Source organism: Spermophilus citellus (assembly GCF_964194105.1).
Source record: "Spermophilus citellus genome assembly, chromosome: 2".
Classification (NCBI taxonomy): Eukaryota; Metazoa; Chordata; class Mammalia; order Rodentia; family Sciuridae; genus Spermophilus; species Spermophilus citellus.
The window spans coordinates 5671753-5691310 of record NC_138183.1 but is presented as its reverse complement, the minus strand read 5'-3'; the positions used below and the strand labels follow the sequence as shown (position 1 = coordinate 5691310).

General features: G+C 45.8%; 3 protein-coding genes across 4 annotated transcripts in view; all 3 read left to right on the top strand.

Moving 5' to 3' along the window:
* Positions 1-1767: 1767 nt before the first annotated feature.
* EXOSC2 (exosome component 2) lies at positions 1768-12459 on the top strand. The gene is made up of 10 exons (XM_081280050.1): positions 1768-2201; positions 2662-2995; positions 4128-4229; positions 5976-6021; positions 6188-6277; positions 7270-7335; positions 8163-8231; positions 9822-9998; positions 10743-10871; positions 11661-12459. Exons 2-10 carry the CDS (start codon positions 2874-2876, stop codon positions 11739-11741), a joined length of 882 nt encoding a protein of 293 aa, XP_081136176.1. The 5' UTR covers positions 1768-2201; positions 2662-2873; the 3' UTR covers positions 11742-12459.
* A 3194-nt stretch (positions 12460-15653) lies between these two features.
* LOC308641422 (uncharacterized protein) lies at positions 15654-16732 on the top strand. The gene has a single exon (XM_081280051.1). The coding sequence runs from the start codon at positions 16398-16400 to the stop codon at positions 16494-16496; it is 99 nt and encodes a 32-aa protein (XP_081136177.1). The 5' UTR covers positions 15654-16397; the 3' UTR covers positions 16497-16732.
* A 187-nt stretch (positions 16733-16919) lies between these two features.
* ABL1 (ABL proto-oncogene 1, non-receptor tyrosine kinase) overlaps positions 16920-19558 on the top strand; it is a 136714-nt gene continuing 134075 nt past the window's right edge. The window contains exon 1 of one of the 2 annotated variants that reach the window (XM_081280046.1): positions 16920-17194. In XM_081280046.1, the coding sequence (XP_081136172.1) occupies positions 17059-17194 (136 nt within the window). In that variant the 5' untranslated portion in view covers positions 16920-17058. The remainder of the gene's footprint in view (positions 17195-19558) is intronic. The other variant, XM_081280047.1, reaches the window with a different exon arrangement.

Here is a 19558-nt window from a genome sequence, read left to right as displayed (position 1 = left end):
AGGAGACGGATGAGCAAATAAATAAGCAAACATGTTTTCTTTTTTTTTTTTTAAAGAGAGAGGAGAGAGAGAGAGAGAGAGAGAGAGAGAGAGAGAGAGAGAGATATTTCATATTTTTTATTTTTTAGTTATTGGCGGACACAACATCCTTGTTGGTATGTGGTGCTGAGGATCGAACCCGGGCCGCACGCATGCCAGGCGAGCGCGCTACCGCTTGAGCCACATCCCCAGCCCCCAAACATGTTTTCTTAACATATCTTATTTTTCCAACAAATATTTTATGGCTGCTCTCTCTCTGCCTGATGTGATATTTAGGGCTGAACCAAATAGTCTAAGTCCTGGTTTCAGGAATGGTCCCTATTTCTGATGGGAGGAGGGGTTTGGGAGATTGTTATAAACAAACAGGTAAACCAGAGAACCCCAGTGATGTGAAATACAACAGGGTCAAGAAGGGATTGGAGTGTTTTCCAGATAAGGAAGCCAGGGACTTCTTCTCTGGGGAGGGAATAGTTGAACAAGGTATGAGAGGAGAAGGTATTGACCATACAAAGACCTGGGAGAAAGAGCCAAAAGCAAACTGATCCTGGGGTGGTGATGAGTGTGTTGTTCAAGGGACCAAGGGGAGGCCCGTGGACCTGGCTGCAGCCCAATGAGTAATGGCAATGGTTCAGGAGGAGAGTGAAGCCAGAGACAGGCAGGGGCCTCAGTGATGAGTTTGGATTTTATTCTTAGTGTAAAGGGAAGTTGCCAGAAGTGTTTTAAGCAGGGAAGTGATTTAATGTGATCTGTTTTTAAAAGCTCCCTCTAGTTGCTGTGGTGTGTGTGTGTGTGTGTGTGTGTGTGTGTGTTGTGTGTGTGTGCAATGCAAAGTTAGGGAGGTAAGAGAGGAGGTTGTTAGAGTTGTCCTGATGAAAGGCAACTTTGATCAGCTTGTGGAGGCACACAGATCTGGGAGGGATTGGTGGACGTTGGACCTTACCTGCCATTGAAACACACACAGACTTCTGAACCCTACCTTTGCAGAGACTCAATACCTGAATCTGGCCTTAGAAATCTGTATGCTTCACTAATCACCCAGGGTGGTCCAGCTGTTTCTGGTGCCCACTCCTCTGCATGGTGAAGCAGGGATGAGTTGTGTGTGTGGTGGTGGTGGTGGTGGTGGTGGGGAATCCAGTGTCTTGGATTCTAGTCCTAGCTGCAAGTTTGTTTTAGGAACTCAGGGGCCCCAAACTATCTTCAAGAATAGCCAGATGTGCCTTCTAGAGGGGTCAACTTGAGGAATAAATAACCCCATGTTTGTAAAGCACTCAGCAAAGGGCCAGCAAGGCACCCAGGACATGTTTGGTAAAGGTGCAGGCTTTGGGGGAACACAGGAGTGGTTGGAACAAGCATCAAGCCACTATGAATTCTAGTCCTTTGGAGGGGGGCTCCATTGCCTCCTGGATAAACAGGTATCCACAATGCCTATCCACAATGCCTATCACAATGCCTATCCACAATGCCTCGTGTTAGGCTCGGGAATGTGAGTGCTGTGGGAGGGGTTAAGGTTGAATCTCTCTCTCTCTGGGATGATTCCAGGACTACACCCCTCATTCCTTGAATTGCCAGGGCTGTGTTGGTTCAAAGGACACCATCGCCCTCTTATGGCCATAGCCAGACGCAACAGATGGGTGGTTCTTGCACTTTCTTGGCTCTACTGTCTTCTAGGCAGGGAAGGAGATGGTGTGTCTGCCCACTCGGGCACTAGCATTTATGTCGTCTACTGGGTCACTAGCATTTATGTCGTGTACTGCCTGGTAGGGTTGGCTTTCTTCACAAGTGTAGTTGTGAGCCTTGCTTAGGTGAAGGAAATGCTGTCCTTGTGGAGATTTATTGGTCTGATGAATCTTCAGGACATGATGGGCTTGATGAACCTGATTTCCTGACCTCAGCGTGGGAGTGTGTGGCTCATGCAAGCTGTTTCGTTTAATCCTCTTTAGAGTCCCTGGAGAGAAATCTCTCCGATCCCCTGAGGTTGAAGTTCAGTTTTCTGTAAACCTTGCAGGGAAGGGGAAGGCAGAGGATGGATAGTAAGAGGCCAGGAGAAGGGACCAGAGGATCTTTCCTGCTAAATAGGAGCCGCAGATGAAGCCAGGGACATGTACCCTTCCACGCTGAATCCCGAAGGGTGCTCCGAGCACGGAAAGCGCCCCGATTGCTGTGTGAGTAAATGCAAGCAAGGGTTACCCTCCCTTCCCCCTGCACCTGCCTCGAAGGGTCTGGCCGACCTTCTTACACCACGTTGGAGTAAGCCGGCTCACTCCGGAGAGGTCGTTAGCAAAGGACAGCGCAGTGAGAGGGATCGGAGCGCTGTCGGGGGTGTCGACGATGGCTGAACACCCACGGGTGGTTGGAATGCGGACAACGGGGCTACTCGGAATGGTTGTGCAATAGGCTTTCGGTTCAGAGGGTGTTTTCGGTAGGTCCCATCTCCCGGTCCTCCAGGGCCTTCTTGTATCAGAATATAGCAACGGAGTTGTCGGAAAACTCAGAAGGCTATTTCTCAATAATCTCTAACCCTGGAAAACAATACATAGGACGATGGATGTGAGACAGCGTGGGTAAAAACTCATACGTCACCCAATCTGAGATTTTTTTTTTTTTTTTTTTTTAATTCTACAGGTACTTCCTTGCCATTAGTAAACATGGCAACTCGGCTCCCTGATTCCCTTCAAGTTAACCTAAAGTGGCCAATAGTCAACATGGCCGCCCGAACGTGAATTCCCATTTGCCACAGCCGTGAAGCCCCGCCCCTCTGAGCGTCCAAGGGAATAGCCGAGCGGAGTTTTGCGGCTCGCGGCCGAGCTGCGCCTGCGCAAGTCATTGGCGCCAAGATGGCGATGGAAATGAGGCTCCCGGTAGCTCGCAAGCCCCTCAGTGAGACCCTTGGTCGCGATACTAAGAAACACCTGGTGGTGCCGGGGGACACGATCACCACGGACACGGGCTTCATGCGGTACGTGGGGACTTGGGGGCCCGGGGTGCAGCAGGGCTCTGCACGTGGCCTCCCGTGCCGGCACGTGGAACCCCCTCGCGGTGCCGCTCCGGAGCATCCCAGTCACCTGGTTTCCGAACCTCGTGCTCCTTACTCTCTGCATCTTGTGTGTCCCGGCCTGAGTAGCCTCAGCCCCCAGCCCCCCTCCCGAGCTCTGGCGACCATGACTTTGGGATCCTCTGCCTGGAGACCAGATCTTCGAGCCTTCATCAGGAGAGGGGAATGGGGAAGATTCGGAGCAGGGTCCCCTACAGTGTCCCCTGTCTGAGGGAACTTTGGGCCCTCCTGGCCTGGACTGCCCCTTCAATGACACCTCGGAGCCGGGGTTTTTGTTTTGGAATCAGTAATTGTTTGGGCTTGGAGCGGACAGATATTCGGTGCTAGCTGCACCCAACTACACCGATTTTGCATGCAAGGGCAGACACATGTGGTAGTTTGGAGGCAGGCTCTTTGAGTCAGCAGCGGGTTCCCGTGGTGTTACCTCTCCAACCTGAGTTTCTGTAAGATATTGATAACAGTAACTATTTAGTAGGGTAGTGAGGATTAAATGAAATAGCAATGTAAAAAAGAAGCAAAACCTACCTTTACATCATGAATATATAAGGAGGGGTACCTCATTTATAGCATTGCCTTTAAACTTTTAGTTTTAGAAATTCTTGGGATTCATTCCCTCATATGTTCAACATATATTTATGTTCTGTGTGGTTGGGGTAATAGTGAACAAAGTGGAAAAAGCCACTGTCCTCGTGGAGTCTTATATTCTAACAGGGAGAGACAGATAATAAACAATAAATGCATCAAGTTAGTTATTCAGAATGTTTGCTGATAGATGCAGTGGGGGGGGGAGTGAGTGGAATGAGGCTAGGAATTTGGTGGGATGGTGGCAGTAGGGTAGGGTATTATTTTAAATGGGGTAGTGAAGGTAAGCCTGCTGGAGAAGGTGACAGCTGAGCACATGTAAGGTGCAGATGTCCAGGTAGCTTTCTGGAGGCTCTGGGCCGGGAGGAGCCTGTTGGACACATTGTTCTTGAGGGGAGAGATCACTTCAGGTGTTAAACTGGTATCCTTTCTTTGTTTCCTTGTCTTGCAACAGGGGCCATGGAACATATATGGGAGAAGAGAAACTCATTGCATCTGTGGCTGGCTCTGTGGAGAGAGTAAACAAGTTGATCTGTGTGAAAGCTCTGAACACCAGGTGAGAACAGAAGGTGTGTATTTGTTGCAGCATACATACTGTACAACTAGGTCTTTTCTGTCACCCCTTATCTTCCAAGCGCCACTCACTTGCCCTACGCTGCTACAGATCTGCAGTTTTCAATGTGACTATAAGAATGGTAGTAGAGATTAATGCAGGCTTCAAAGGTTTCTCTATGTCATCTGACCTCTCCAAGCCTTGCAATGTGAAGACAATAAATAATAGCATGACCTACATCAGGATTTTTCTGAGAATTCAGTGAGATGGTACATTTAAAGTATTAGCACAGGGCTGCATAGTTGGAAGTGGTCAATGAAGCCTTCCCAAAAGGGAAGCCAGTGGGGTTGGAACCGAATGAACAAGGAGGAAAGCAGGGACTGAGGGGAATGCAAGGTTGACCTGTCTGGCAGTCATTTAATCTTTTAATCTTCCACTCTGGGAAGCCACTGGAAGGGGTGCAGCTGAGGAGAGTTCTGATCTGACCTAGGTTCTTTGAGACAGGGTCTTGCTTTGTTACCCAGGCTGGTTTTGAATTTGTGGGCCCAAGCAGTTCACCCACCTTACCTCCAGAGTATCTGGAACTATAGGTATGCACCCAGCTTGACTTAGGTTTTAATCAGATCACTCTGGCTGCTATGGGGACATTGAAGGGGGATAGGAAGGGATTTAGGGAGATGGAGTAGGGGATCAGACTTATCATCTAAAGTGAGGACAACTCGGATTAGGATAGCAAAAAGTGGGGAGTTGTGATTAGATTCTGTATGTATTTGTTTTCTGAGGTTTTGTTTTATCATGAAAGGGTATTGGATCTCAGTTCTTTGGGATTACCTGTTTTTAGGACCAAGTGTCATCTGGGAATAGAGATGGTTTTACGTCTTCCTTTTCCATTCAGATGCCTTTTATTTCTTGGATACATTTTAAGGGTAGACTCAGCAGAATTTGCTGCTGGATGTATCAGTGTGAGAAACAGAAAAATCAAGGATAACTCTCCAAGGATTTAGGCCTGAGCAACCTGAGGTACAGAACCACTGTTTACTGAGCTGGGAATGACTGGGAGGGGAGCAGCTTGCTATGGAAGAGGGTAGTGGACTGCTAGAAAGCATGTTTTAGCCTTGCTATCTTTGAAAATGTCCATGAGGTGTCTAAGTGGTGATGGTGGATAACTAGCAGTTGAATAGAATCTGGGATGCAGGGGTGTGTTATTGTTCTTAGTGGTATTTTAAAGCCATTACATTGGATGAACTCACCTTGAGTAAATAAGAAGTGATCTAAGGCCTGGGCCTTAGTTTGGAGCACTTCATCTTTATAATCTAGGATGAGAAAATTGCAAAGAGGACTGAGTTGTGCAGGCAGCGGCTGGGGAGATGGAGAGCATGGGGCCCTTCAGATAGTGACCTATTTTCAAATCTCCTTTCTCCTCCTTTGGCCAGTGCAGAACCCACCTCTGTTCTATAGGAAAATATGCCTTGCTTTCCTCTGCCATGTAACCCAACAAAATGGGGATCTTAGGCAAACAGAACTATTTCCAATGAGTGGTTTGTTTAAGGATAGTCAATGGAGATTTATATATGTGGGGATATTTGAGGTTATTAATTCCTGAAAATAAGTCCAAATACATAATTTTATGGATTTGCTAAATGTGGCCCGTAATCAAATCTCTCATCCTTGTTTAACCAGAATCTCAAAGGGTGCTTAGTATTGTGAAAATCTGTTTATTGATGAATGACCTTTTGTTTTATCTTTCAGGTATAATGGTGAAGTAGGAGACATTGTAGTGGGGAGAATCACAGAGGTAAAGTTTATCAGAGTGAAGGCCAGCTGGTGATTTAAGGAGTCGGATAGTGAATGCATTTGGCTGTCGTGTGACTGTGGCTTGTTAGATTTGGGATTATTGGTCACTTATGAGGCTAGCTCTTGCCCTTGGAGTATGTGTCCAGGTGTGGAACTTTTTTTTGTAGGTTCAACAGAAGAGGTGGAAGGTGGAGACCAACTCCAGGCTGGATTCAGTTTTGCTTCTCTCATCCATGAATCTTCCTGGAGGAGAGCTGGTAAGGGCTGCAGCTGGGTCCTGGAGGTGTGCAGTTGGCTAGTGAGAGCTGTGGTGTCTTTTGCCCCACTGGAGAACTTTGCTGAACGCTGAGCTCTGTTGTGAAGTTTGCTGCCTGGACATATGTGTAGGCTGGCCCAGGTCTTACAACACAGGCAACAACTGTTCTGTGGTAGAGTCAGAAACATCCATGGGGTGGGATCCTAAGAGATGGCTGGAGAGAGAGGCTTTTAAATCTTGGTGCTAATAATTTTTCTGGGTGTATTAGCTTTGCAGTGAAGGTATTCCTTGTAAAGTTGTTTTTAGATTAGTTTTTGTGAATCAAAGGGCATTTGGTTAATTTCAGACATCTCAGTCACTAAGCTGCAGCCTTTTGTACAATGCCACAGTCAGTCCAGCGTAGTTTACAGGGAGGCTCACCGCACTGGTCCTGTGGAGGATGCAGGTAAAAGGAGTACAATTGAGTTCCTTAAAGAGTGTGGGTGTGAGAGGTCTGACCCACACACCTGGCAGGATGTGGTACAGAGTTATTAATCCAGTGGGAGAAGCTCACAGGAAGGACTAGCCTTACTCCTTGAAGGATGGAGAGAATTTAATGAGCTTAGGGAATCTGAGGTGACAGGAAATGTGTGGGCAGAGTCAGCAGAGCAGGAGATATTCAGGCCTTGCTGGAGCTCAGGAGCTATCATGGAGGTTGAGTGGAAGCAGTAGGCTGGGCGAGTTTGGGAGGGTTTCACAGATCAGACAAGAAACTTTAATGTTACTCAGAGGATGGAGAAGGAAGCAGGAAGGAGAAGTGGAGCTGAGAATCATGATGTCACTCTTGTTCCCCTCCAGTGGCTTGAGTTACCTCCTCTTACTATGGTTCCTAGAGTTTGAGTCTCATGTTGGCTTCAGTGATCTCAAGAGGAAGTGAAAGAGAAAGAAGCAATGGAGAGAGATCTTTCTCAGGATCTGGCTTAAGTAACCAGGTTGTTTCTTTGTGTATTTCAGAGGAGAAGATCTGCAGAAGATGAGCTTGCAATGAGAGGTTTCTTGCAGGAAGGGGACCTTATCAGTGTATCCTGTACATTGTGTTTCACCCTTCTGGTGCTTTCCAGTGAGGCTGGACATGGGGCTTGTGTTGCTTCTGACAAGAGGAACTTAGAATCCTTGCAGGGGTCTGAGTCCTGGGTCAAGTCTGCTGGGGTGTTTCTCTGTCTTTCCCAACTCTTGTTTATACCTGCTGCCAGCTCGTTTCTTTGGGTCTTGTAACTCATGATGCCTATGCTATAAGCTAGACTCAAGTTTTCTTTTTTTTTTTTTTTTATTATAGATGAACACAATACATTTACTTATTTATTTTTATGTGGTGCTGAGGATCAAACCCAGGGCCTCACATGAGCTAGAGCACTCTACCATTGAACTACAACCCCAGCCCCTTAAGTTTTCTTAATAGTGTTAACTTTTATCTTGGGGAATTGAAAAAAATATTGTTCATATTAAGATAACTCTTTTTTTTTTTTTTTTTTTTTTTAAAGAGAGAGTGAGAGAGGAGGGAGGGAGGGGGAGAGAGAGAGAGAGAGAGAATTTTTAATATTTATTTTTTAGTTCTCGGCGGACACAACATCTTTGTTGGTATGTGGTGCTGAGGATCGAACCCGGGCCGCACGCATGCCAAGCGAGTGCGCTACCACATGAGCCACATCCCCAGCCCCTTAAGATAACTCTTGTTCTCGTCAGCCAAGAGGAAAGTGAGGTCACATTGAAGTTCTCAAGGTTCAACAAGACATCTGAGGTGGACTATTGGCGATAGGAGGGAAAGATTGAGGCATGGGGCCAGGGAGACCAGTGACGTGAAAGTGGGCAGCTGAGGCTTCTGTTTGTTCCTTGATTACCCTGGCCAGGCTGAGGTCCAGGCAGTGTTCTCTGATGGAGCTGTCTCTCTGCATACGAGGAGCCTGAAATATGGAAAGGTAAGTCAGGCTCTTGCCGTTCCTGTTAGCTGACTGAGACTTCAGATCCATTTCCATATCCCTGTAGCTCCCTGACATGCTGACCTAAAGAACACTGGTGGTGGGGCTGGGGATGTAGCTCAGTGGTAGAGTGCTTTTGTATAGTATAAGTGAGGTCCTGGGTTTGATCTCTAGCACTGCAAAACACAAAACAAACTAACAAACCAATCTAGGTAATTACGCACTAGCCACTAGCATCCCATATTCTGCTGGTGTTTCCAGAGCTCCATGGGAAGAAGATGGTTTTCATTGGTTGGGGACATTGTAAAGGGTGGTGACTTTTATCCTCTTCCACCCAAAGAGCCCTTCTGCCCCTCTGAGAGATGCTGCAATTTGGCACTGGGGCCAGGCCAAGAGCCTGTCTGTAGAACAAAGGGAGACTGAGGCCTGCACAACAGGGGCGGTCTCAGCACCTAGTAGTCCAAGCAGTGAAATGGATGTCACTGATAGCAAATAAAGGGATTTTTACTGCTTTTCTTCTATATAGACCTTCTAAATGAAATTTCACTGCTTTAAAGACTCTAAATGAAATTCATGATTTTTCTTACATGTGACTACATTATTTATTATTTTGCAATAATTTGTGGTAGTGGGTGTGGATTGAACCCAGGATGCTCCACCACTGAGTTACAGTTGGAGCCCTTTTATTTTTTATTTTGACACAGGGTCTCACTAAGTTGCTGAGGCTGGCCTCAGACTTGACCCTCCCTCCTAGGGTCACAGGCAGGCATGCACTACTATGCCCAGCATGAGGTTACTTTTTTGAAGCTATTTGTTTATTTTATTTACTTTTTGGGATACTGGGGATTTGACCCAGGGACAGTTTATTCCTGAGCTACATTTCCAGTCCTTTTTATTTTTTGAGACAGGGTTTTGCTAAGTTGCTAAGGCTGGTTTTGAACTTTCGATCTTTGTGTCTTAGCTTCCCAAACCACTGGGATACAGGTGTCTGCCACTGCACCTGGAGATAGCATATGCATACTTCCTAAAATGCATTATGATTTATTAAGTCTCTTGGCTTTATCTGGGTGAACCTGTTCAGGTTCAGAGTGGAGGAAAAACCCTTTCCCTTATGTGTCTGGCCACCCACACTCCTGTACGTGAGGTAGGAGGTGGACCTTGCACAAGCCTGTGTGCTGCAGAATGTGGATCTGGAGCTGGCCTGCCAGGACCAGTCATGGGTTTGTACCCAGCTCTTCAGTGGTGCACATCTCATGGGCAGGATGGGTGTTTGGAATCAAGCTAGAGCCATGGAACAGGACAGTGTCCTGGGCAATGGGGGACTCCAGTGCATCCCAGTCAGCTCTAGCTTCTTTAACCAGCACACCTGCCCCAGACTAGAATGTGATGATTGCTACAAAAGGAAGTGACAGAGTATCAGTAGTTACCTTCTTTGGAATCTATAAATAGCCTCTGTATATACACATAGAGGACCACAGTTATTAATGAAGGACGCTGACTGGGATGTAACAGGGATGTATGTTCTGTAATCTGTTTTCAGTCATCTCACTGATGGTCTACAGTGACCTACCCTGTGATCTTTTTCTTTAGCTAGGTCAGGGTGTTTTGGTCCAGGTTTCCCCTTCCCTGGTGAAACGGCAGAAGACTCACTTCCATGACTTGCCATGTGGTGCCTCAGTGATTCTGGGTAACAATGGCTTTATCTGGATCTACCCAACCCCTGAGCACAAGGATGAGGACGCAGGGGGCTTCACTGCAAACCTGGAGGTGAGTGAGCGTATTGCTGCTGTTGGTGGTGAGGACGCTTGGTCTCTGCTGTGTTTTTTGTGGCAGAGTTTGTTGCCTTATTTTTTGGGGTGGTATTGGGCGCTTTCCCACTGAGCTACCTCTCCAGCCTTTTTATTTTTTTTATTTTGAGACATGGTCTTGCTAAATTGTTCAGGCTGGCTTTGAACTTGCAATCCTCCTGCCTCAGCCTCCTGAGTTGCTAAGAATACAGGTGTGTGCCACCATGCCTGGCTTTGTTGCTTTTTAAATTACTCTTATGCTGCTTAGCTATGGTGTTTTGTTCTGAGAAATGCAGTGTTAGGTGACTGTCATTGTTGGAACATTGTACTGTGTACTTATAAACTAAGATGGCTCCAGCACTACCGTGTGGTTTAATCTGTCATATGCAATCTGTTGATGACTGAAGTGTCACTGTACAGTGCATGACTGCATGAAGACTGAGTTTGAGTTTCCATTTAGGAAATTCAGTTCATAACATTGAATTAACTTCTCTTTTCTGAAGAGATAGATTCAATGACTGGTTTGATCTTTGCTGGGTGATAGGGCAAAGGTGCAGGGTAACAGCTAAAGAATCATTGAAGAAGCCACATTCTTCATCTTTCTTGGGGGAGTCCCAGAGCAATGCTGAGTCACGCATAATCTCCTTTCTGCTAATTTACTGGGACTTTTCACTGTTTTGGTCCTATTTATATTTCCCTTCACTTCCTCTTTTACCCCTTGTAGCCTGTCTCCCTTGCTGATCGAGAGGTGATATCACGGCTCCGGAACTGCATTGTCTCCTTGGTAACTCAGAGGATGATGCTGTATGACACCAGTATCCTGTATTGCTATGAAGCATCCCTTTCGCATCAGGTACTCCACCGGAGCTCCCTTTTTCCTCACTCCTCTGAGAGCTGCAATGGTGCTTCCCCAGTGTCCCCAGTGCTTCTACCATGCTCATCAGTAAGGACTGGCCTGGGGGGGCAGCCTTACTGAGTGTCTGGCAGATTCCTCTTAAGGCCCTAAGCAACTTGGTGAGGCTCTGTCTCAAAATAAGAAATTAAAAAAGAGTTGGGAATGTGGCTCAGTGGTTAAGTGCTCCTGGGTTCAATCCCTGGTATGAAAAAAAGACACTGGCAATATCTTCCATGTCTAATGTCTGGCTAAGGGTTTGGAATGGAGGTGCCAGGTGAGGCTCTCTTATGATAGTAAACCTCTATCCTCTTGACTTCATCTTGCCCATCCCAAATCTTAACCTTTTTTGGGGGGGGGTACTGGAAATTGAACCCAGGGACGCTTTACCACTGAGCTACATCCCCAGCCCTTTTTAATTTTGAAATAGTGCCATGTTCAGTTGCTCAGGGCCTCAGCCTCCTGAGTTGCTGGGATTATAGGCCTGTGCTTCCGCACTCGCTTGGCCATCTTTTAAGTGAATGTCAGAATATTTTTGTCATTGTCACTCATGTCCCAGGGAATCTTGATTTCTTAAAAGCTGCTTCTGGCAGATCACATTCCATAACACCAAGTGAGTTTCTGGTAAAGGAACAGAGTGCAGAAGTTTTATGTTAACCATGCTTAGTTCCCGTGTTTTGGATGGCTTGATGGTCTCCTTAATGGTTGGTTTCTTTTTAGAACACATACCTTTTTTTCTGTCGTTCTCAGATCAAAGACATCTTAAAGCCAGAAGTCATGGAGGAGATTGTGCTGGAAACACGCCAGAGGCTTTTAGAACAGGAAGGATGAGGAGAGGCTCTTGAAGATGGGCCAAGTCACTGTGAGGTCCCCACATGTGGCCCAGGGAGGATCCACAGACTCATTACTCATCTGCATTGCAGTTGAGGGGCTGGAGAGCTCCTGAGCCTGCTCTCTCTTGTTATGAGACAGCCTGGCGGGAACTGAACATTGCCGGACAGGCCAGTTCCCAGTGCAAAGAGGTAGTTTCAGGTCTTTTATCCTGTTGAGGCGAATGGCTCCTGGAACAATCGGGTGAATCCTTTGTCTTCCACTCACCATCATTCACAAGGCATGAAGCCCCCTGAAATTACCCCATTAGAAAACACAGCATCCCTGACCCCTAAGTAGTGTGTTCTGGTCTCCACTCCACCTTTGAAGTTCAAGTGTTTGGTGAAGAATACAGTGGTGAAGTGAGGCCCACGGTCAGGGAAGAATAAAGTTCACCCAGCCACCTTTTGCTTAGCCAGAATCTCATTTCCCACTGTATGTTCCTTCCACTGAGATGTGAGGAGTTGACACCAGGTCCCTTACTTAACCTGTCCTGCCTTTGAGGGGGGTTTATAAGAAGTTATTACCAATAATAGAATGAATGGAATGAATGTTCTGGGCCCATCATACTTTTGGGTGCCTGATAAACATGAAAAGTAAGTGAGGAAAATGGAGATTGGAAAAGCAAAGCTGTTTTCCTCCTATAATTGAAGTAGTGACACATTCATTTTTGAATAATTTACGGTTAAAAAATAAAAACCAGATACTGAAGTTCTCACTGAGGAATGTTAGAATTCCTATCCATTGTTTTTCTGATGACTATTTAAAAATGGTGCTCTGATTTAGGTTTTCAGAAACATTTTTTAAGGCATTATATATGGAAGTACTGTCTTATTCCACATGTGCGGTGAACTACTTTTTGATGGCTGTGAGTGTGCTCATGTTGGTTTCTGGGTAACAGCTAAATGCAGCTAGCTGAAGGAGGGCTCAGCAGACATAACTTCCATCTGAGGCCTTTCTACCCTACTTCTATTAAAACAAACCTAGGCTGTTTCAGTGGTAGTAACCAGCCAACCACTGCCTTGGACAGCTCTGAAATACAGTTGGCTCTTTTTCATTAAATAACATGGTTCTTTATAACTCAGTTGACAACTTTTTAAAATCATTATCCCATGTGTCACCTGTTTTGAGGAAAGTAAAGACAAATGAATAAGCTTTAGGCAGCATTGCATCGTTAGGTTGGCTCACCTGTCATGTTTTTAAGAAGATTTTCCACTTGAGAGACAGAAATGATAAAGAGCAGAGCCTGTGTCCCGCAAGCTGGTTCACCATGCTGGTTCTTCATTCAGTTCCTGCTGAGGGGCAACACCAAGGTCTGAAAGCACTTTCTGGTGATTACTTGCTTTCCATGGCCCACTAGAGGGCGCCCTGGTTAAGTGTATTTCCAGTAGGTGTAAGAAATGGAATAAGCTGAAATTTTTAAGCTTAATGAGTTTTGCTTTACAAGAGTGAAGACAAAATTAGACGCAACTGAATCACTTTTAATGGAAACATGAGCTTAGAGAGATTTATTCAACATTGGTCTTTTGCTGGGCTCTGGATTCTAGTTTTAAGTCCTTAAAAGTATCATTCTATAGGAATTGAAAGAGTACAGTGCATCTTTAGGAAAAAAAAAATAGTCTTGGCTTGAGGCTCTCCTGAAACCCCCAAAACAGTGGAAGTGAAGAATGGAGATTAGGGATAATACTTTAGATGAAGGGTGGTGACCTCTCCTGTGACCACCATGAAGCATGTTTCCAGCTTTGTGGAAAACCAAAGTCTGGTCTGATTGGCATGATAACTTTATGAAGTAAGCAGCTAGGAATCCCGCTTATAGGCGAAGAAATCTGAGAAGTAAGGTGACTTGAGTAAGTTCGTGACTGAATCAAGCACATTTAAGCCCTAGAGGTATCAGAAAGCAGGCCTTCAGAGGACAAGTAGGACTGACTGAAAGGTCATGAATCCAGAAGTCTGACTTTCAGCATTGAGGTTATCTTTTATTTGAATTGTTACCTATTTGCATATTGCCTGTCCCATGTATGCTCGCCAAGAATAGGAGGTGTTTTTCCCCCCATTGCTGTATTCTAGTACTTAGAACAGTTACTCAGTAAATACTTGTTACATGAATTGTTAAGTGTAAGCTATGTATATTATAGAGTTCTGATTTGATTTCCCAATTTTAACCTAGACCAGAGAGTGAAGAATGCAGATGTGGAGGAAGTGATTAAAACATGAATAGGAATTTAAAAAAGTAAAAAATGTCACAAAGAAAAATTGGAAGTAGCAATCAGTAAATCAAGAGGAACAAAGGCATTGAAGTTTGAAGAAAAATACTATAGATGAGAACTAAGGTTTTTATTTATTTTATTTATTATTTTTTTTAATGTGATGCTGAGGATCAAATCCAGTACCTCATATTTGCGAGGCAAGTGTTCTACCACTGAGCCACAAAGCTATATCAACATGGATTTATGAATTCCAGTTCTAAATCTGGCACAAAATTTTCATGTTTCCTATTGAATCTCCAAGTGGATATTTTCCTCTTCAGTAATCAAAGTGCCATTATCAAGAGTAAGTGCTATGGGGGGCTGGGGTGGTGGCTCAATGGTAGAGCACTTACCTATCATGTGTGAGGCACTGGGTTTGATTCTCAGCATTGTATATAAAATAAAATCATGGTCCATTGAGAACTAAAAAATAAATATGTATATGGTAAGTGCCATGTCTCAATATGGCAGAAATATTTCTAAAATGCTTAGCTGAATGTACTGGCACTCAATGCAGCTGTGGTGCCTGTGGTATCAGTAGAAACTTCTGAAAAGTAATTTGGTAGCTGATGGTATAGTAGGAATACATGTGTTTTGGAGCAAGGCCAATCTGGGCTGAAGTAATGCCTGTCACATTAGCCAAATGCCTTGGGTAAGTCACCTTTCTGAATCTGTTTCCCCATCTGTATAATGGGGATAATATTACATGATAACCCTCACAGGGCTTTCATGAGTACTAAATGAGAATGCAGTCGATGAAAAGTGCCAACATTGCAGGGCGCAGAGAGGCACTGTGATGAGTGGGTCCCCTCAGAAATGGGTATATCCCAGTTAGGTTTGCTCTATGGAGAGTGAAGAATGGGGACTTTTTAGTAGCAGAAGATGGGTTATGACAGGTGCTAGTTTGGTGTATTTAGGTTGTTAGCTAGCTTGTAGGCCTGCAAAGCCTAATATGGGCATTTTGTTGTCTAACAAGCAAGAATGTCATGCAAATGCGTGTTCACCTGCGAAATGTTACCTTGGAGTTTCTTTCTGGCAAACATCCGATTGCACCTGACACACCCTTAGAACAAATGCTGTTGCTATAGTAAGCCAGCCTCCTGATCCCTCAAGAAACCTTTAAATTCGCTAGCAGCATGTCGGATTTCTTCTCTAGTTCCAACATTGGTGCTTTTTAGAGAGTGAATGGGATGAAAGGGACCAAATAGCTTGGATTTCAAGGATCAAGCCAAATTTTCTCCCCTAAAAGAGGCTCAAGGAAGTAATCCAATCCGGTTTTGGGAAAATCCAATCCGCAGTTTCCCCTTCGCTCTGGCTCTTCGGCCGAGCTTCGAGCACACGGAGAGCTGGCCAGTCAGGGGAGAGGCCATCGAGTCCGCGGGCTCCCAGGCGGGAGGGGCAGAAACGCCGGAGCGGAGAGCCCAGGGCCTGCCGAGTCCGTGCGGGGGCGCGGAACCACAGCTCCCGGCACGCCCCGCGGCCGCGCCGAAGGCGGTTGGCTATCAGGGCCGGTCCAGCTGCTCTCACTGGCCAATGGGATGGAAGAGAGGGGCCCGGATTCCCAGGGACCAATGGCAGTGCGGAGGAGGCGGGCGCTTCCTTACAGCTCACCTTGCGCCCAGGAGAACCAAATTAAAAGGTCGTGCGGGGCTGGACTCTCACCTGCACCAAGACTACGGCAGAAGGTGCGGCGGCGTCCGCAGAAGGCGGCAGCAGGGTCGCCCGGGCCTCGCGTGGCGGGCTTCGCACGTCGTCGGGGGGCGGGGCTGGGGGCGGGGCCTGGCCTCGTTGTGGAGCGGCTCGTAATCCATCATGGCGGCCACGGGGGTCGGTGTCTGTCTCTGAGCGGCACCGGAGCCGGTTCCCGGTCCTGTGGCTGAGGAGCCCCTCCCTTGCCCGCGGCCCCCACCGGCGGGGGGAGGCTGTGCCTCGGCGGAGCTCGGGGGATGTGACTGCGCGGCGGAGGCGGCGGCGACGTCCGGGGCCGGGGGAGGGGGTGTCTCGGGCAGAGACCCCGGGATCGGGGAGCCGCGGCGGCCGGGCCTCCTCCCCCCGTGGCTGCCCCCGGCTTTTAGCTGCGCGCGTCCTCCGGCCCGTGCAGCCCGCTCCCGCGCCGGGACGCCGGGGTGGTCTCACTTGCCCCCGACCGGGGACACCCGGCTTCTTGCTTGATGCGTGGAGGAGCGTCGTCCCCGAGTAAGCCGCCCGTGCCCCGCCCCGGCAGCCGGTGGTCGCCCCCGCCGCCCCGGCCCCGGCCCACGCCCGGCCGCCGAGCCCCCCGCCCGCCGGAGGAGAGCCCCTGCCCACTGTCAGGCGTTCTGTCCTGTCCTCCAGGTTGCTCCCGCGAGCCTTGATGCCCTGACTTCTTCCAATGTCACCTTCGGCCCCCTCGGTCCCAGTGCAGCCAAACACTTCAATGCAAAGGAAAAGCCTGGATTGGTTTCACAGGCCTTTTAAAAAGCGGACTTAAAAGTTGCTGGCGATGCATTGCTTCTTGTCAGAGTGGAGGACAAGCTCGCTGAAATCTGGGTGACCCGTGCCCTTTCCCGGAGAGCAGGGTAGGGAAGGAAGAGGGGCAGGAAATTTGTTGGAAGATGGAGAAACCAAGATAGGGGGTTGGTGACTTCCACAGGAAAAGTTCGGAAGTAGCATCCAAGGACGATCGACGTTTCCTTTTTACTTGTGAATGGAAAAGACTGTAGGACTGTTGACCTAGCGTCGCCTGTGAATATTTGTGTTTAAATTTTTCTTCTTGGGGAGGAAAAAAAAAAAACTGTTATTCAGCCTGTGAAACATACTTAAAATCAAGTTAAACTGCGAAAATAATTGGAACTCCTGTTTACATCTGTCAACCTAAAGGTCCGCTCCCCTTTGTCACAGAAGGTCTTTCTGTGATTGACCTCAGTTACCGACTTGGGGAGATGCAGTAAATGTGAAATCCCACGCATATATCCTTTTCCTTCTAAGTCCACTCACCGTTCTGGAAGATCTTGAACCCTCTTCTGGAAAGGGGTGCTTATCATCATTGCTTTATGGGGCAGCAGCCTGGAAAAGTTCTTGGGGACCAAAGAAGGCCAAGTTTGCCTGCCCTGCACTTTATCAAAGGAGCAGGGAAGAAGGACTCATCGAGGCATGGGGGTCCACACTGCAATGTTTTTATGGAACATGGTGAGTTCTTTTTCAAGATTTCTGGTCATATTTTTCCTTACACCTTCAGCTTAGGCTGTCAAGGAGGTTTTTGAAACAGCAGTACTTGTGTCAGTTCCTTCCAGTTCTACTTAACATTTTTGTTACTGTAGTTATCTCTTAGTTGCGGACAGAAACTTTCTTTGTATAAGAAAATTAGGGCTTTATTCAAAATCTGTTTGAGTTGCTTACTTCTTGCCTGATTGATTGAACTTTTTGTTCACTGTTGACCTTGGACAAGCCGTTTTACTGTTCCAGGGCCTCAGTTTCATGATAGGGTTGGTCTTAAGTGACTTCTTGGGATTCCTAGTTCTGTCATTTGCTTTAACTGAAGGCACAGACTTCCTCTAACTGCATGAATCCTCTACTGCTTTTTCTGTAGAGAGCATTTATCCTATTCCTAAAGTGGTTTGTGTTCTAAAAAGTTAAGAACCACATCCGAGATTTGAAAATACTCACTTTTGTGCTCTGTGGAAAAGATTGAACTGGAAAGCAGCATTTCTCATGAATTGAGGACACACATCTTCTAATTATTTTACCTTCCATAAGGAGTAACCCTTTCCCCACTGATGATATGTTGCATCTTCCTCTCTCCCTGTTTAGAATGACATTTGGGCAATAAAGATTGTCTTTGACACTTTTGTGAACATAGTTGGCATTTGAGTGCTGACAGTACATGTTACATTGTTCACTTCCAAGAATCCTGTGTGAAGTTAAAGCTGAGGGTCAGCTTAACTGATATGTGTAAAGAGGCCAACCAGGATCCGTTAATTAAGGTCGTGTTTGTGCTGCTGCAGCCTGATATTTTTCAGGCTGTGCTTAGTATAAGGTATGAATTGAGCCCACCCGTCCCACAAGTGGATGTGCAGTGTGTGCAGATGGCGTGCACTTTGAAATTCAAAAATATTCACTTCATCTAAATTAATCTGGATTTTACTTCACCTTGAAACATCGGATTTACTTGAGTATTAGGCAGTCAAATGTGGTAATATATGATCTTCCCAGATTCAGGATTTAAAAAGGAAATATTTACATTTTAACTAGTGGTGATCATTCATGCAGCCTTAGATAGTGAAAATTGCCACAGACTTTTTGGAGAGTTTTAGATGAATTTATATGCCAGTGACCCAGTAATCTCACTGGAAAGCCAACATTTTATCATTGGCAAAAACAAACCAAAACAAAAAAAATACTCCCGGTTGTGTTTCTTGAAAGAAAAGATATTTCCTTTCAAGGAAAACAACCGAGAGTGTGTGTGTGTGTGTGTGTGTGTGTGTGTGTGTGTGTATATTTTTTTTTTCCTTGTTGTTGGTTTTTTTTTTTTTTTGTCAATTATAAAAATGTTAACTTTCTAGTGAAATAGGATTTTGGATAACTTTTGTATGTCACTGTGATGTAGAGCTTGGTGGTAATATTTGCGGCTGTGATATTTTGATACTTTATAATGAAAGCTATAACTTAAAAGATCTACGTAAATAAGTGAACCAGTGTTTTCTAAATGATCAACATGTGATATAGAAGCATGCACAGGTGGAACCTCCATTCAAAGTACAAGGTGAACCAGGAGATTCTAATGTCATAGAATACAAAAGTTTATCGATATGGTTTCAGATTCTACCTGGCCTCCAGCCTTTAAGAAACCACCATGTACAGAGGTTTTCAGTGTAGCAAAAAAGAATATCTGTTATTACCCATGAAGTTTGCCTTTCTGGGAGAAAACATAATAAAAATATTTGTTTTTAAATCAATAAGTATATTTTTAAGTTTTAGTTTTAATTTCTAAGATGGTAAGTATTGATGAGATAATCCATATAAATTAAAGTTCTTTGGGGTCATTGGTAATTTTCAAAAGTGGAGCAAGAGCAGAGATTAAAAAGTTTGGGGGCTGGGGTTGTAGCTCCAGTGATAGAGTGCTCTCCTAGCATGTGGAAGGCACTGGGTTCGATCTTCAGCACCACATAAAAATAAAATAAAGATAATGTGTCCATCTACAACTAAAAAAAATATAAAAATATTTTAAAAAGTTTGGGAACCATTACCACAGGAAGTCTATTCAGAGGGTACACAAGCAGACTTTGAAGGACTAACAGTGAATTGATGTCTGTGCTATGGTAAGTAGAAAGAAAGCATTTGGAGATCTATCCATATAGCATGACCTTTTTTTTTTTTTCCTGGAGGGAGTACCAGGTATTGAACTCAGGGCCACTTGACCGCTGAACCACATCCCAGATCTATTTTGTATTTTATTTAGAGACAGGGTCTCATTGAGTTGCTTAGCACCTCACTGTTGCTGAGGCTGGCTTTGAACTCAAGATCCTCCTACCTCAGCCTCCTGAGCTAGTATGA